Source organism: Buteo buteo, chromosome 7 (assembly GCF_964188355.1).
Source record: "Buteo buteo chromosome 7, bButBut1.hap1.1, whole genome shotgun sequence".
NCBI classification, from domain to species: Eukaryota; Metazoa; Chordata; class Aves; order Accipitriformes; family Accipitridae; genus Buteo; species Buteo buteo.
The window spans coordinates 45,019,711-45,032,414 of NC_134177.1; the positions used below are offsets into that span (position 1 = coordinate 45,019,711).

The 12,704-nt window shown below is 44.5% G+C and overlaps 2 protein-coding genes across 5 annotated transcripts in view; one reads left to right on the forward strand and one right to left on the reverse strand.

Annotated features, from left to right (window-relative positions):
* Window positions 1-12,652, reverse strand: part of MYO19 (myosin XIX) — a 28,147-nt gene extending 15,495 nt beyond the window's left edge. For 3 of the 4 annotated variants that reach the window (XR_012651113.1, XM_075032975.1, XM_075032978.1), the window contains exons 1-6: window positions 5,558-5,634; window positions 4,353-4,442; window positions 2,333-2,477; window positions 1,402-1,550; window positions 1,059-1,172; window positions 177-309 (exon numbers count right to left, since the gene is read on the reverse strand). Coding sequence is in view for 3 of the 4 variants with exons in the window: in XM_075032975.1 (XP_074889076.1) it covers window positions 177-309; window positions 1,059-1,172; window positions 1,402-1,550; window positions 2,333-2,477; window positions 4,353-4,364 (553 nt within the window). In the remaining variant the exon portion in view is untranslated. Of the gene's footprint in view, window positions 1-176; window positions 310-1,058; window positions 1,173-1,401; window positions 1,551-2,332; window positions 2,478-4,352; window positions 4,443-5,557; window positions 5,635-12,521 lie in introns of those variants that run through there. The other variant, XM_075032976.1, reaches the window with a different exon arrangement.
* Window positions 5,927-8,350, forward strand: PIGW (phosphatidylinositol glycan anchor biosynthesis class W). Its single transcript, XM_075032981.1, has 2 exons — window positions 5,927-6,066; window positions 6,811-8,350. Exon 2 carries the CDS (start codon window positions 6,825-6,827, stop codon window positions 8,343-8,345), a length of 1,521 nt encoding a protein of 506 aa, XP_074889082.1. The 5' UTR covers window positions 5,927-6,066; window positions 6,811-6,824; the 3' UTR covers window positions 8,346-8,350.
* Window positions 12,653-12,704: the final 52 nt, after the last annotated feature.

A 12,704-nucleotide genomic window follows, 5' to 3' on the forward strand; every position in this document is an offset into this window, starting at 1 on the left:
TTTTACTCTTCCATGTAGGACGTACAGATATTAAGGGTGATTTGTACGTAGCTCCAGTATTTGAAGAGTTTGTCTTTTAAGGAGAGGACCAAGAGCTAGCTTAGACTTGTCTATTAACAAAGAAAATTCCCACAGTGGCCACTACTTCTTTTTGCTGTTAAAAAAGCCTAATTTACCAAATGCTTCCATGACAGGGTTGGAATCCAACACTCTCTTCTCTATCCTTTCCACAGTTTCATTGCCTTTTGGGGAGATAACTGAAGCAGCAACAGAAGCATAGAATTTCATAAGGCAGCGAGATGTCCAGGTCTGCAAGAGAAAGGCTTGACAATAGGTCTTTGTTTTTACCATGTTATTAGTTACGTTAGTGAAACAGTGCTAGCTGCAGCTGGCGATGAAGCTAAAGAGAGTAATTGTGTCAGATTTATAGCTCTAGTTCAGTGGAAACTTTTTGTGCTTATGCTTACATGCAACAGACACATTTAAATGCTATTGGAGTCAGAGTGCTTTGCTGAATGGCAGTTTTATCAAGCTGTAACCATCTGGAAGCTCAACTAGAATTAACAGCTAGTATCTTAAGCTTAATTGAATACAAATGGACTTTGAGTCATTAACACTCAGCAAACCATTTTGTTCTCAGGCTTAAAAATATCTTCAATATCTTCCTGAATAGGGATGGACCATTACAGAAGGGCCTAGGTTAGGATCTGAACTCTCCACTTCTTCTAAGTCTCTGCATAGGGTTTGCTGAGACCCACACTAGCTCCCTAACAGACTAGGCTGAGACATTAACTGAGGTGCAATTCCTGTTGAATGATTCAAATCTAGCCCTCCCAGAAATTACAGATGTCACCTGAAGAGCAGCTATATTTAGTGGAGTCTATCTGCAGCAATCACTTAATGCTTTACACATATTTCAGGAGAGTCGTGCTAGAGCAGACTGGCTACATGCTCTGTCAGAATTTTTTTTTCTTTGCTTGTTCACTGAAATACTATGCACTACAAATCACTAGCAAATCTCAAAACTTAAGAGCAATGTCAGAAAAAAATCTCCTTACCTTCCCAGCACCACTTTCTCCACTCACAATTATAGACTGGTTTACAGGGTCTATCTGGCTTTGGACTTTTCTGTAGGCTTGCTCAGCCACTGTGAAGATGTGAGGTTTTAAATCCTGGCAATAAAAGAGAATATTAATATTTAAGAGAACAGTAATTACACAGTTCAACAGCAACGGACAGCAAAGGTCTTCTCACATTTATCTGAAAACAGTACTGCTCTTTTAACAGAAGTCATATTTCACTAGATATGGGTTTTATCCTTTAGGATTATTTTGCTTATATAGATTTTGAAGAACTTGACATCTGGTTCTGCAGGACAGTTATTTCAAATATAAGGATTACCTGAGGACGAAGTGCAACATGGTACTCTCTCATAAGCTCAGGTGAATAGAGGCAGGAGACAGGCTGAAATGGATTTAAAGCCACCAGGCTGCAGCCAGCATTTGTGTAAAACAAGTTTACTGTGTATCTTGCTTGAAGACATTTCAGAACTGAAAGACACACCTTCTGTTAGCATCTTTTGAAGAGTGTATTTGACTCTTCCTGTTTCTGTTTGTAACAAAAATCTTCAGATATGTTACCTATTAGGTTTAATAGAGAATGAGGTGATCAAGAGAGTGATATAAGTCTAATATACATAACAATGTCTTTAAGAGTTGCCCTTATTTTTAAAAATCTTAAGGGATCTGCTAACTATTCCATTCAATAAATCCTGTGCTTTTATGAAGTTTCACAGTGAGTCCTAGAAAGCAAATCTGCTCACTTGCAGAACAAACAGAGGCAAGAATTCCCCACCTGCGCCAGGAACAGGCCTTAGCTTCTCTTAACAGGATCCTTTTTAAAAGTCGAGTGAGGAATTTACTTTTCAAAAACAATTTCATGGATATATTTTGAATGTAAGTTAGAGCCTTGTTTTCTGATACATTCATATAACACCAAACTGCAATCACAAGGTCATGCAGGAGTCCTTCAATAGCATTAACTCTCAACCACGCCCTGGCTACCTGAACCAACAATACAAATGTGAGCTCTGCATGGAGAGCTGGATAAGAGGTCAGCATGGCTAAATCTAAAATAAGAGTATTTTGGAAAAAAAATAATCAGCCAAGCCAAATGTGATTTTCTAAGGCTTTCTATAGGCTTTAATAGGCTTTGAATCTTTAACTACTGTGTTCATGATTGTATTAATGCGATGAGAACAGTAACTACCATATATTAGTAGCCACCAAGGAAAGTGATTCCTCAGGAGACACTCCCCTGGCTGGCTGCTTACCTGTTGTAGTTGTCACCGGATTAACTTTAGTGAGGTCATCAAAAAGATGCAGTTTCTCCTCATCACTGAGGAACGCTCTAACTTCTTCTTCAAGTGATTCACTGAGGTCATTCTGGATGATAGAGTCTTCTTTTTGGCCATTTTCCTAGAGAGAATGTCAGATCAGCTCCAGTCAAAGGCTAAATATAGCTGGACTTTTACCTCATCCACTGTAGTTTATAGCTTTTCTACTGCTTCCATGTAACAGAAGTTCAGTCTCAGCAGCAGTCATAACTTAGTATGTTTGAGCTACTCTTCCTCCCAACTGCCGTCCCCTGGCATCAATGGTTCCCATGGGGTGCGTTGTTTTTAGAAAGGTATTATCTAGTGTATGAGAGATGGCAGGCTGACAACACTGTCTGTAAACTGAATTCATCGCTGGTAATTCTGGCTGTAAGCAAAGGCACTCGGAAAGAATGTGTCCTTAGACTCATACCACCTGGCACTTGCAATTTTGCAGGTCATTCAGCACAGACACACTTATACAATGTTCTTAAGTGGCATATTTCTAAGCCTATGAATGTCATGCATTCAATGCAAACACTGCCTTAGGTAGAGGGAAGCAGGAAGGACTGGCTGCAGAGGCTAAGGTAGAGCTGAAAGCTACTGTGGTCCAACACAAATGCAGTTTTCCTAGCACAGACTTCAATTTTTAGAGCAGAGATTGAGGGCCCCGAGAGTGAAGTTGCAGAGTGCACATATTGCAGCCAGGGGAAAGAAATGGTGGCATGGTAAGAGCTGGCCTGCATTAGGTGAAGATTTGTCCCCTCTGAATCACTTCAAGTATTTAAGTCTTAGCCTCTGGGCTCCCATGTCCTTGACAATATTAGTTGGAAGGACGTATTTGCTGTACAAACATAATGGAAAACTTAGCCAGAAGAGATTTCAGGTCCTGTTTGTCATTTGGCGGGGCAGCGGTGGGGGAGGGGAGAGAAGAGAGAGGCTGGAAGGGAAAATGAAGAAGGGAAAAGATGACAGTCCTGATTTTTGCATTCTAGATATTCCTTTTCTGTTGCCCTTCTCCTTGACCAAAATTCCTCCTAAGTAACCCTACCCATTTGTATTTAGTAGCATAAATCTGCAATTCTTTACAAGTTAACCAAGTCAATGAACAGTATCACCTTGTTTATACAGAAAAAGTGCTAAATTTAGTTAGCAGCATTCCCACTACATAAGCTAAGCTCATTAATAAAGGGGAAAATAAACTGCAAAACCCTATTAACACATTTCGGGGGGGAGAGGGGGGAAACTACAATAATGTTCTCATTTAGGAGCATTATTATCTTTTGCAGACAGCGTAAGTAGTTCATTTCCAGTAATACAAAATTTTACACAGCAAGGGGAAAAAAAAAAGGCTTAGCAATGCAGTTAAGCATTGCCATCAAAGCGATTTCTGTTATTCTCCTCTGAATGAACATTAAGAAGCTTGCTGCTTCCACAGAGAACAGACACGCACATTATGAAATACTCCATGGACAAGATGAGTTTCTGCCAATTGCTCATTGTTCCTGTGCCCTCCCATGTGTTCGCTGTATTACGCTGGCACCAGCCAAGTTAAGTCCACTGTGCAGCTGATATTGCAAGACCTGAGAAAGGGCTTGGTTTTGCTCCCCTGCAACCCCCTGCTCAACACCGCTTCATTTGAGAAGAGATGGTGATCGCTTAGCCAAAAGAAAAGTAATATTTGAAAATACAATCACTTCTGATACCTACACTGCATAGCTCATGTGTCCATCAATTTTACTGAAAAAATACCCTTAAGGATGTGCTTGCTACATGCATGAACACCTGCCCTGTTAAAGCCAATGGCATAACAGAAATCACTAGCTGGTGTTAGTAACAAAGCTCAAAACCACACAGTTAATAGGTCCAGTCAATTCATGAAGTAGCGTAGAATACACATCGGTAGTTACCTAATCTTGAATGCATGGCCTGCCAGTAAAATTTAATCAGCGCACACAAGTCCTGGTTATCTTTTTACCTGCTTTGGCATCTTGTCCAGCCCTATGGACGGGAACACTGGAGAGGGCCTTTACTCTAGGGCATCTCATTCAAATCAGACTGAAGAACACTTAAATTAAAAAAAAAAAAAAGACATTTAGAACAAAATAATTCTGGACATGTCATTCTCCAGAGGGTTCCACAAGCAGAGCCCAAATGCTTCAGACACCAATCCCAAGTAATGCTGGAGCTAGAAAGCCTACCTGCACTAACAGAGTAATAGTCATACGTTCTGTCTGCCCCTGCAAATACAGCTTATTTGGAGGGAATAATATATCTTTCCTTACTGCAGGAATAAAACGCTTTGTTTCTCTTGAATTAATAAAATGACATTTCTTGGCAAGAAATTGCAACTTTGGTTTTGTTCAATTCCTCCTGTTAGGGCAAATAGGGCAGATTTGTGGGTCTGACGGCACCAGAGAAGCTAGTGCTTTTGGAAGAGGAGTGACTCGGAGAAGTTTTGTATTGCACCAGAAACAAGATAGGCTTGCTTGCTGTCCTCTTCCTGTTCCTTCTAAAAATCTGTGGGAGCCAACCCAAGGTGAGTCAAGCTCACCCTCTGCATTTCTGTGATAAACACAGAGATTCCAGTCACGGAGCCAGGAAGAATTCTGTCTTCTTCCAGCAGCTGAAACTCCCATTACTTCCATTCCGTTCTATTCCATTCCTATTCTATTCTTATTCCATCCTCGCCTGGCACGAAAACACCCCTTGGAGACTACTTTGATCCCTGACGTGCGTAGAGCTGGCGGCGCACACAACCATCATCACCAAGACCCTCCCTGCCTTTGAAGGGTTTCCAATCTCGTTACACTGTCACCCCTTCCTAGGAGAGGTGTCGCCTACAGCTGGCGGAGCCGTTCTTTGTCCCAGTTCCCCAAGGACACAGTCCACCAACCGCAGCCTCCGGCCTTTGCCGGGGCACAATCCGACATCGCCCCCCCCCCCCCAAGGTCGCTCCCAACCGGCCCGGCGTGTTTGTCCCCGTGTCCCCCCCCCATGGCCTCGCCACCGGGCCACCGCAAGACCCCGCGTTCTGGGATACGGGTCCCGTGTCCGCCCCCCCCCTCCCTCGCAGAGCCGCTCCGGTCCAGGACCCTTCCCCGGGGGGGGGTTTAACGGCGGGGGGGGCTCCGGGCAGGGCCGCGGCCATCTCCGCGCTGTCCCCGGGCAGGGCACACTCACCGCGGGCAGGCGGAGGGCAGCTCGGCGCGGCCGACGGAGGAGGCGGAGCCGGGGCGGGAGCTACCGGCGGCGGCAATGGCCGGCGGTGAATCGGGAGGTGCGGAAGAGCAGGCTGCTTCCCTCCCGCTCGGCGAAAGTGCGGCCGGGGAACGCGGACGGCGTTTACCTGACGGCGGGACGAGCCCGGGAAGCGCTGACCCAGCCGCGGTCTGGGCGGCCCGGGCCGGGGCTCGGCTCAAGCCAGAGCGCCCTGCGGCGGGGAAGGGGCCTGGGGCGCTGAGGGCGAAGAGATTTAAGTTACACCGGGGGTCTCCGGGGATTGTTTTCCTCGCCCCGCCGGCATCTCGGCCTCTGCGGGGGACGGCAACCTTGAAATGCGGGCTTGGCCCCCCACACACCGGCGCCCGTTCGCCTCCGGCTGCCGCAGTGCCGGGGCCCCGACAGCGGCCAAGACTCTCCCGACAGCGGCAAAAGCTCTCCCGACAGCGGCAAAAGCTCTCCCGACAGCGGTAAGCTCTCCCCCCGGCCCCTCGGCCGTCCAGGTCGTGCGGGCGAGGGCGGTCAGCTCTCGTTGCAACCCACGCTGCGGGTTAAACTAAACGAAAGAGCGATTTTGGACTTGCTAATGAACGCTTTTTATATTTAACGTATATTCTCTTGAAACAGGTCCCACAAGGCAGAGGAGCCCGGCTGGGGTAGGATCGCTGTAGGTCTGGGGCTTTTTTTAAAAAGGCACGTCAGTTGGGAGTGGGGATTTTAGCTGCTGGTTTCATTGCACGCTCTCTACTGACCAGGCAACAGAAACTTCATTAGGGTCGCATTTTTACATATCTGTTTCATTTACGCTATAGAGAATATGACTAAATATATTCTACAGAGCAGGATGTACAGTAAGATTATTCACAATGTGAATGAATATCCAACAGAGCGTTTGGTATTTAGAGACCTTCAGCAAAAATACGTTAAGAATCTTGTTGGAACACAGCAAGATTTGTAATTCTGGAACTCGGTCAGGCCTTGTGAGTGCCGGTGCCTCTGCTCAGTTTCCCAGGACACAGCCAAGTGTGCGCGTCTTGCGGCATTTGCAGCACCGGGGTTGTTCTTCTGTATCCTTTAAATTGAAGGGTAACTGAAAAACAGATGACTTCTGAAATCAATGTATGTTTTAATGAACTGGTACATTAGATTCATTTTTGATGAAGTTCTAAGACCCGTTTTACACAACTAACTCAAGTTCACGTTTGTGTTTTCAGAGGAATAAAGAAGAATGTCACAAAAACATCTGAAAGAAGCCTTTGTCAGCAACTTAAATGGAACTAGTTTGCTGGAAATTTCAGTAGGCTTGTCTCTAGCTCCACTCTGCCTGCTTTGCAGAGGACTCCTCTTGATTTTATATTACCTGCACTATGGGAAACCTTTAAGTTCGAGGAAATACAGCCTGCTGCTAGACTTCCTTGTGCTAGTATCTCCCCTCTTGTTCTCCTGTACAGTCTTGTCTCCAGTCATCTTTTTCGTGCCACCTGTCATTGCAGCCTTCTGTGCCGGAATATTTTCTAAAATATACAGCCAAAGAAAACAGGACACCAGAGTGCCTTTTAGGCAAATTGTAAAAGACTTCCAGAAGACGTACTTGGATCCAGAATACATTCCAGCAATAACTGTGTTTCGCGTTTATGTCAATGTGTTGACATCAATCAGCATTTTAGCAGTGGATTTCCCGCAGTATCCAAGGCGATACGCCAAAGCCGAGACCTATGGAACAGGAGTTATGGATTTGGGGGTTGGAGCTTTTATTTTTGGTAATGCTGTCGTCTGTCCAGAAGTTAGACAAAGGTCTTACGTGACACAACCAAAATTTTCCCATCTGGCCAGACAGTTCTTTTCCATTTGGCCGTTGATTGTTCTTGGCATTGGACGACTGCTTAGTGTTAAATCTGTAGAGTATCATGAACATACTTCAGAGTACGGAGTGCACTGGAATTTTTTCTTTACCTTAGCATTTGTGAGGCTTGCAGCATCTCTACTTTTAGCCATATTTCCAAAAAATAATTCTTGGATTGTTGCTATAAATCTTGCTGTACTTTATCAGCTTATTCTTAATGCTACCTCTCTGAAGACATTTATCTTGCATGGGAGCGATGGCAGAGATACCAGGGTTGGCGTTTTAAATGCCAACAGGGAAGGACTGCTCTCTCTTTTTGGATATCTAGCCATATATATGGCGAGCGTCCAAGTGGGACTCTGGCTGCTGAAGTGCAGAAACTCAGTCAAAGGCTGGATTGAAGCAGTGTGTTTCCTACTGCTGACAGTTCTCGTGCTTTTCGTATTTCTTCATGTGTCGCAAGCATATGCGGACCCTGTGTCCCGCCGGATGGCTAATCTATCCTACTGCATATGGGTGGTTGCTCACTGTCTGACTTTCTTTATCTGTTTTGTAGTGAGTGATCTCACGTTGGTGTTCACAAAGCTTCTTGTGAAGGGGTCCAGCGTGCCCTGTTGCTGGAACGTTGTAAAGCCCCCTAACGCCAGTAAAAAGCATGAAACGGAGGCCGTGCCTATGCGGAGGGAAGGCAAGCTGTCGCACATTTGCCTGATTAGTGCTATTAACAAAAATCAATTACTTTTTTTCTTGCTAGCAAATGTTATGACTGGTATTGTGAATATACTGATAGATACAATCCACAGCAAGACTGCGTTTACGTTATGTATACTACACTTGTATATGTTTTTTAACTGTTTAATTATGCATATATTGCATGCCAAAAATATAGTATTAAAGTTTTGGTGATTCCACTCTGTCGTAAGTGGACTAGTTGAATTTTGTTTGCTGTAGCTGAATGATGGTGTTTTATTGGAAAAAATAGTCTTTTTCCTGTATGTATTGCAATAATTTGTAACTTATTATAGCTTTTTATGATTTAGTGTTGATTATTTTTTTAATGGTTTGTTTTACCAAATTATACAGTCAGTGCTGTTACCTGTTGGAGTTGTTACACATTTTCCTGAAAACTTAGTTTTTGAGATTGTTTGCTGGTTACTCCTGTTGCTCCTATAAACACTCATGCAGAAGAGTAATATTGTATTTACAGTTAGTGAACTGTGTTCATACCCAACTGCTGGAAGAATTAGATAACAATGTATGGAGTAGAAGCCAGATGAAAAATAAGAAAATGAGTACTTACTTAGAGAGAGACTTAGCTGTGTCAAGATTTACCTAGTTAAGGCCCTTGCATAAATAATAGATAAGAATAATTCTTTATATAAAATGTATTGAATAAGTGGATACTTAAAAATGTTTTGGCCCCAGTCCTGCAAAGATTTATGCATAGGCTTGACTTTGATGGTAGTAATTGTGTGTGGAATGTTAATCATACACTGAAATCTAAATTAGCCCTTGAATTAAAGCTAAATTTTATTTTCATCCTCACTGATGAATATAAATGAAGACCCTAGATAAAGTGTGATGCTCTGAAGGATAAAACTCAACTGCAGATGAATTCATAAAGCAGTTGTTGGAATTTGTGGTGCAGATAATGAGCAGCACAGCCTTTTATAAGAAAATACAAAGGTCCAAAACTAATTCACCCCCAACCTGCATACCAACATGTTGTGACAGCTCATCTTCAGCTCTACTTTGAAAGTACTCAAGGCCCACCTACTTGTCTATAAAATTATTTTAAACAGCAGCTCATTTAGTACTGTATTTTGACAGCTGAGATGTCTTCAAGTGGGAACATTCTGTATTAATTTTTATTAGCAAACAAACAGTGTGCAAGTGGAAAGAAGCATGATGCAGTGGGTCAGGGTACCGGCAGAGTATTGACAAGAGATGTGCTCAGTTTCTCTATCACAGTCTTCCTGCAAGCCCAGAGCAGAACACCCTCTTGTTCACTTTCTTAACTACGACAGTTCTTCCTGACCTCATTAAGTTGTTGAGAAAAGAAACACATTTAACGATTGTGAGGAGTTCAATAATGGGAGATATAAATACATAAGTAGTAGAATACAAATGGTAATTGATTAGATAGATGTCTAATGTTAGTGGAGTTACAGCACTGCAGATGGGCCATATTTCATATTTCTCCTTGTCTATCAAAGGTGGTGAATCATAAAACCTATGGACATAAAGCCTCTAAATCAGATTCCTTAAGACAGACATGCTGTGGGATATTCTTAAATTTATGAGGTTCTCTTAGCCGCTGGCCAATGGAAAGGGGAAGTCTGAGGATTATAGGCTGTGGCCATGCTGATTTCATGCTTGTTTACTTCCAAGTTATAGCCATATAGTCTTTAGAATTAAAGAAAAACAGCCTGTATTATCCTGGGGACAAATGTAATTAATTGGCAACAATGTCTTGTAAACAGATGTCACAGTTTACAGCAGAGTTTTCTGGTAACTGGTGTATGTATTTATTTTAAAACACTTCCTAGCCTTGCCTAGGGAAGAAGGGCCTCTATCTTGAACTGAATGGCACTACTCATTTATGCAAAATTACTCATGGATATTAATTTTTGAAATATTTGAAGCACAAGACCTGCAATGAGTTCTGCCTGTGAGCACAAGTCTATCAATGTGATTCAGAATTAAGGCATTAATTGGGCGTGACAAAGCAGAGTTGTGTCTGGACAAGCAGCAAACTATCGAGATGCCAACTCCATTTTGTGAAGCAAAAAATTACGTGGGAGTTCTGCTGTGTCTGTGCAGAGCCCTGGTAGCTCCGTGCAGGCAGCAGGCTGGCGGGTACCAATTCCAGGACTGGAGCTGCGGTTTGCAACAACAGAGACAGCAAACCAAGGGGACTGTGGTGCACAAGTAACGACGAGAGCGACAACAACCTGCTTCTCTCAACAACGGCACAACACCGCATCGTGAGGCCGTCTCTTGCTTTTAAAGCCATATGAAGTAAGTTGTTCACCACTGAATGGGAGACAATTAATTCTCATTGCTTACTGTCGATAACAAATGCGGCAAGCTCTGCCCTGAAGCAACCAGCATAGTTATTAATGCTGAATGTTTAAACTATGAATAGATACAGATAATTAACCATGCCTCTGAAAGAACCAAGAAACACAAGCAAGCATTCTTTGATCACAGAGTCTGTACGAGCAAACGCAAACGCCGCTGTAATGAGTTTGAAAAGATGCGAGAGAAGTTAACACTACGATACTGCTGTAGAGACTTTTCTCCACACGCACCTCAACAGCTGTTAGCTCAGTGGTTGGTAGGAACACGAACACTGCATTTCATTTCACTTTGGGGTGTATTTAGATGAGTAAGCTTGTACAGAACAAAGATATATTTTAAAAAAACAGAAACTTTGATTTAGCTGTTACATAGTTAGTAAAAGTTAAACATATTTCAACTAGTAAGACTAAAATGGTTCAACTGTAGCATGCCACCGACTTCAATAATAACAGCAAAGCAGAGGACTGGGAAAATGTAAATTGTTTTGTCTTTGCTGCCATAATTCCTCGGAATGACCTTTTTGTAGGGCTGCAGGATAGAAAAAATATGGTGGGAGAGCAGAGCTGGTTGCACTTAACCTTGTTTGTTAAACATTAGTAGCTTCTTACCAAATTTCATTATTTTTAAGGATCAACTCACTACCATGCCTTCCTTTCCAACCCAGTAGTGTCTCTTTTGAAGTCGAATGATACAACAAAGATCTCAGGATCCTATTTCAAAGCCACTATGTCCTAAAGAACAGGTATTTCTTCCAGGCAAAAGAGGGGTATGCAAATGAAGGGGCTGTCTGTCTTTTCACTGTTTTGTAGATAACAAGCAAGCTGCATGTTCTAGCAACTTAAAAATAAAACCCTTCCCGTGGGTAAAAATGACATGAAATGTCACGGTGCTTTTCATACATAGTTTATCAGTGTGCACCCTGAGAATACAAATTTGGGGCGTTGCCATTTCATCGACGTGATCCAACCACGCTCTGGGAGCGGAGGGGCAGAAGTGACACAGGAGCCCGCACGCTGAATGGACCCTGCAAAGACAACCTATGCTAGTCGCAGTTCGGTGTGCTCACGACGCTTTAATGTGAGAAACCATCCCTTGTTGCAAAATGCCAGCTTTCTTTTTTGCTGAAGAAGAAGAGCATGGAACTACACAAACTGCAAACTGTACAGCGATGTGGCTCTGCACAATGTTTCCGTTAGAGATGTTGCATGATGAGTTTGAGTAAATTAACTCCTCCACTAAAGATGGTTTTTATGCAGAAACAAGAAAAAAAAAATCCTGCTCCCTAATTGCCTCCCCGGCGTTTTCTTTTGAGGACTTTAGTGTCTATGTACATAAATAACAAGCACGAACAGATCAGCTGTATTATTTATTAGTTCAAGAAAGGCTGTGGGGGGTTTTTTGGCTGCCTAAATCGAGCAGCCGCAGGATTTCTAGCTGGTTGCGCTAGGGTGCTGCAGAAGCCAACAGCCTGAAGTTAAGAGACCGTAAGTGCAATTAAAGCCTGCCTTACCTGGCCTGTAATCAGGGCAGGGAAATCTTGAGGCTGCCCTTTGATGTTTGGGCTGCGTCTGAGGGCGCAGGCGTTCGATGCGTTTTTGTCAGCTCACCCTCCCCGTCGGTCCGCACCAAAACCTGCACCCAGGCCCCTTCCACACACGGGTCCCCGATACGCTCCGGCCCTGTCCCACTCGAGACGGCGACGGGTTTTCATCCCGCCAACGCTTTGGGGTTTAACCCCACCGGCTCCCACTTCACCCCTCCTCCTTCCCGCCAATTTCACCTCAGCGGGAGCCGCCCGCAAACCGCTCTGAGGCACCACGGACATGGCGCTTTATCCGGGCCGAGGGTCCTGTCACCGCGTCCCTCAGCGAGAAAGCGGGGCGGCAGCGATCGCCTCACGGGAGGGGAAAAGCCCGAGGAGACCCCGCGCCCGGCTCCCCCCCCCCGCCCTCCGCCCCCGGGGGGCCAAGCCTCTAACGTTCCCCCGGGCTCCCCTACCTCAGCCTCCCGCCTCGCAGGTCGAACGTCGTTTGTGACGGGAGCCGCCCAAGCGGCTCTTCGGGGCTGCCGGGCTCGGGGGGGCGGGAGGTAACGGAGGGGAAGCGGGCGCCTCCTACGGCCAAGCCCGGGGGCGACGGGGCGTTGTGAAACGGCGGGGGCTGCGGTCTCTCGCGAGAGGAA

Coding starts and splice junctions, on each gene's coding strand:
- PIGW (XM_075032981.1), top strand. CDS start 6,825: ATGTCACAAAAACATCTGAAAGAAGCCTTTGTCAGCAACTTAAATGGA.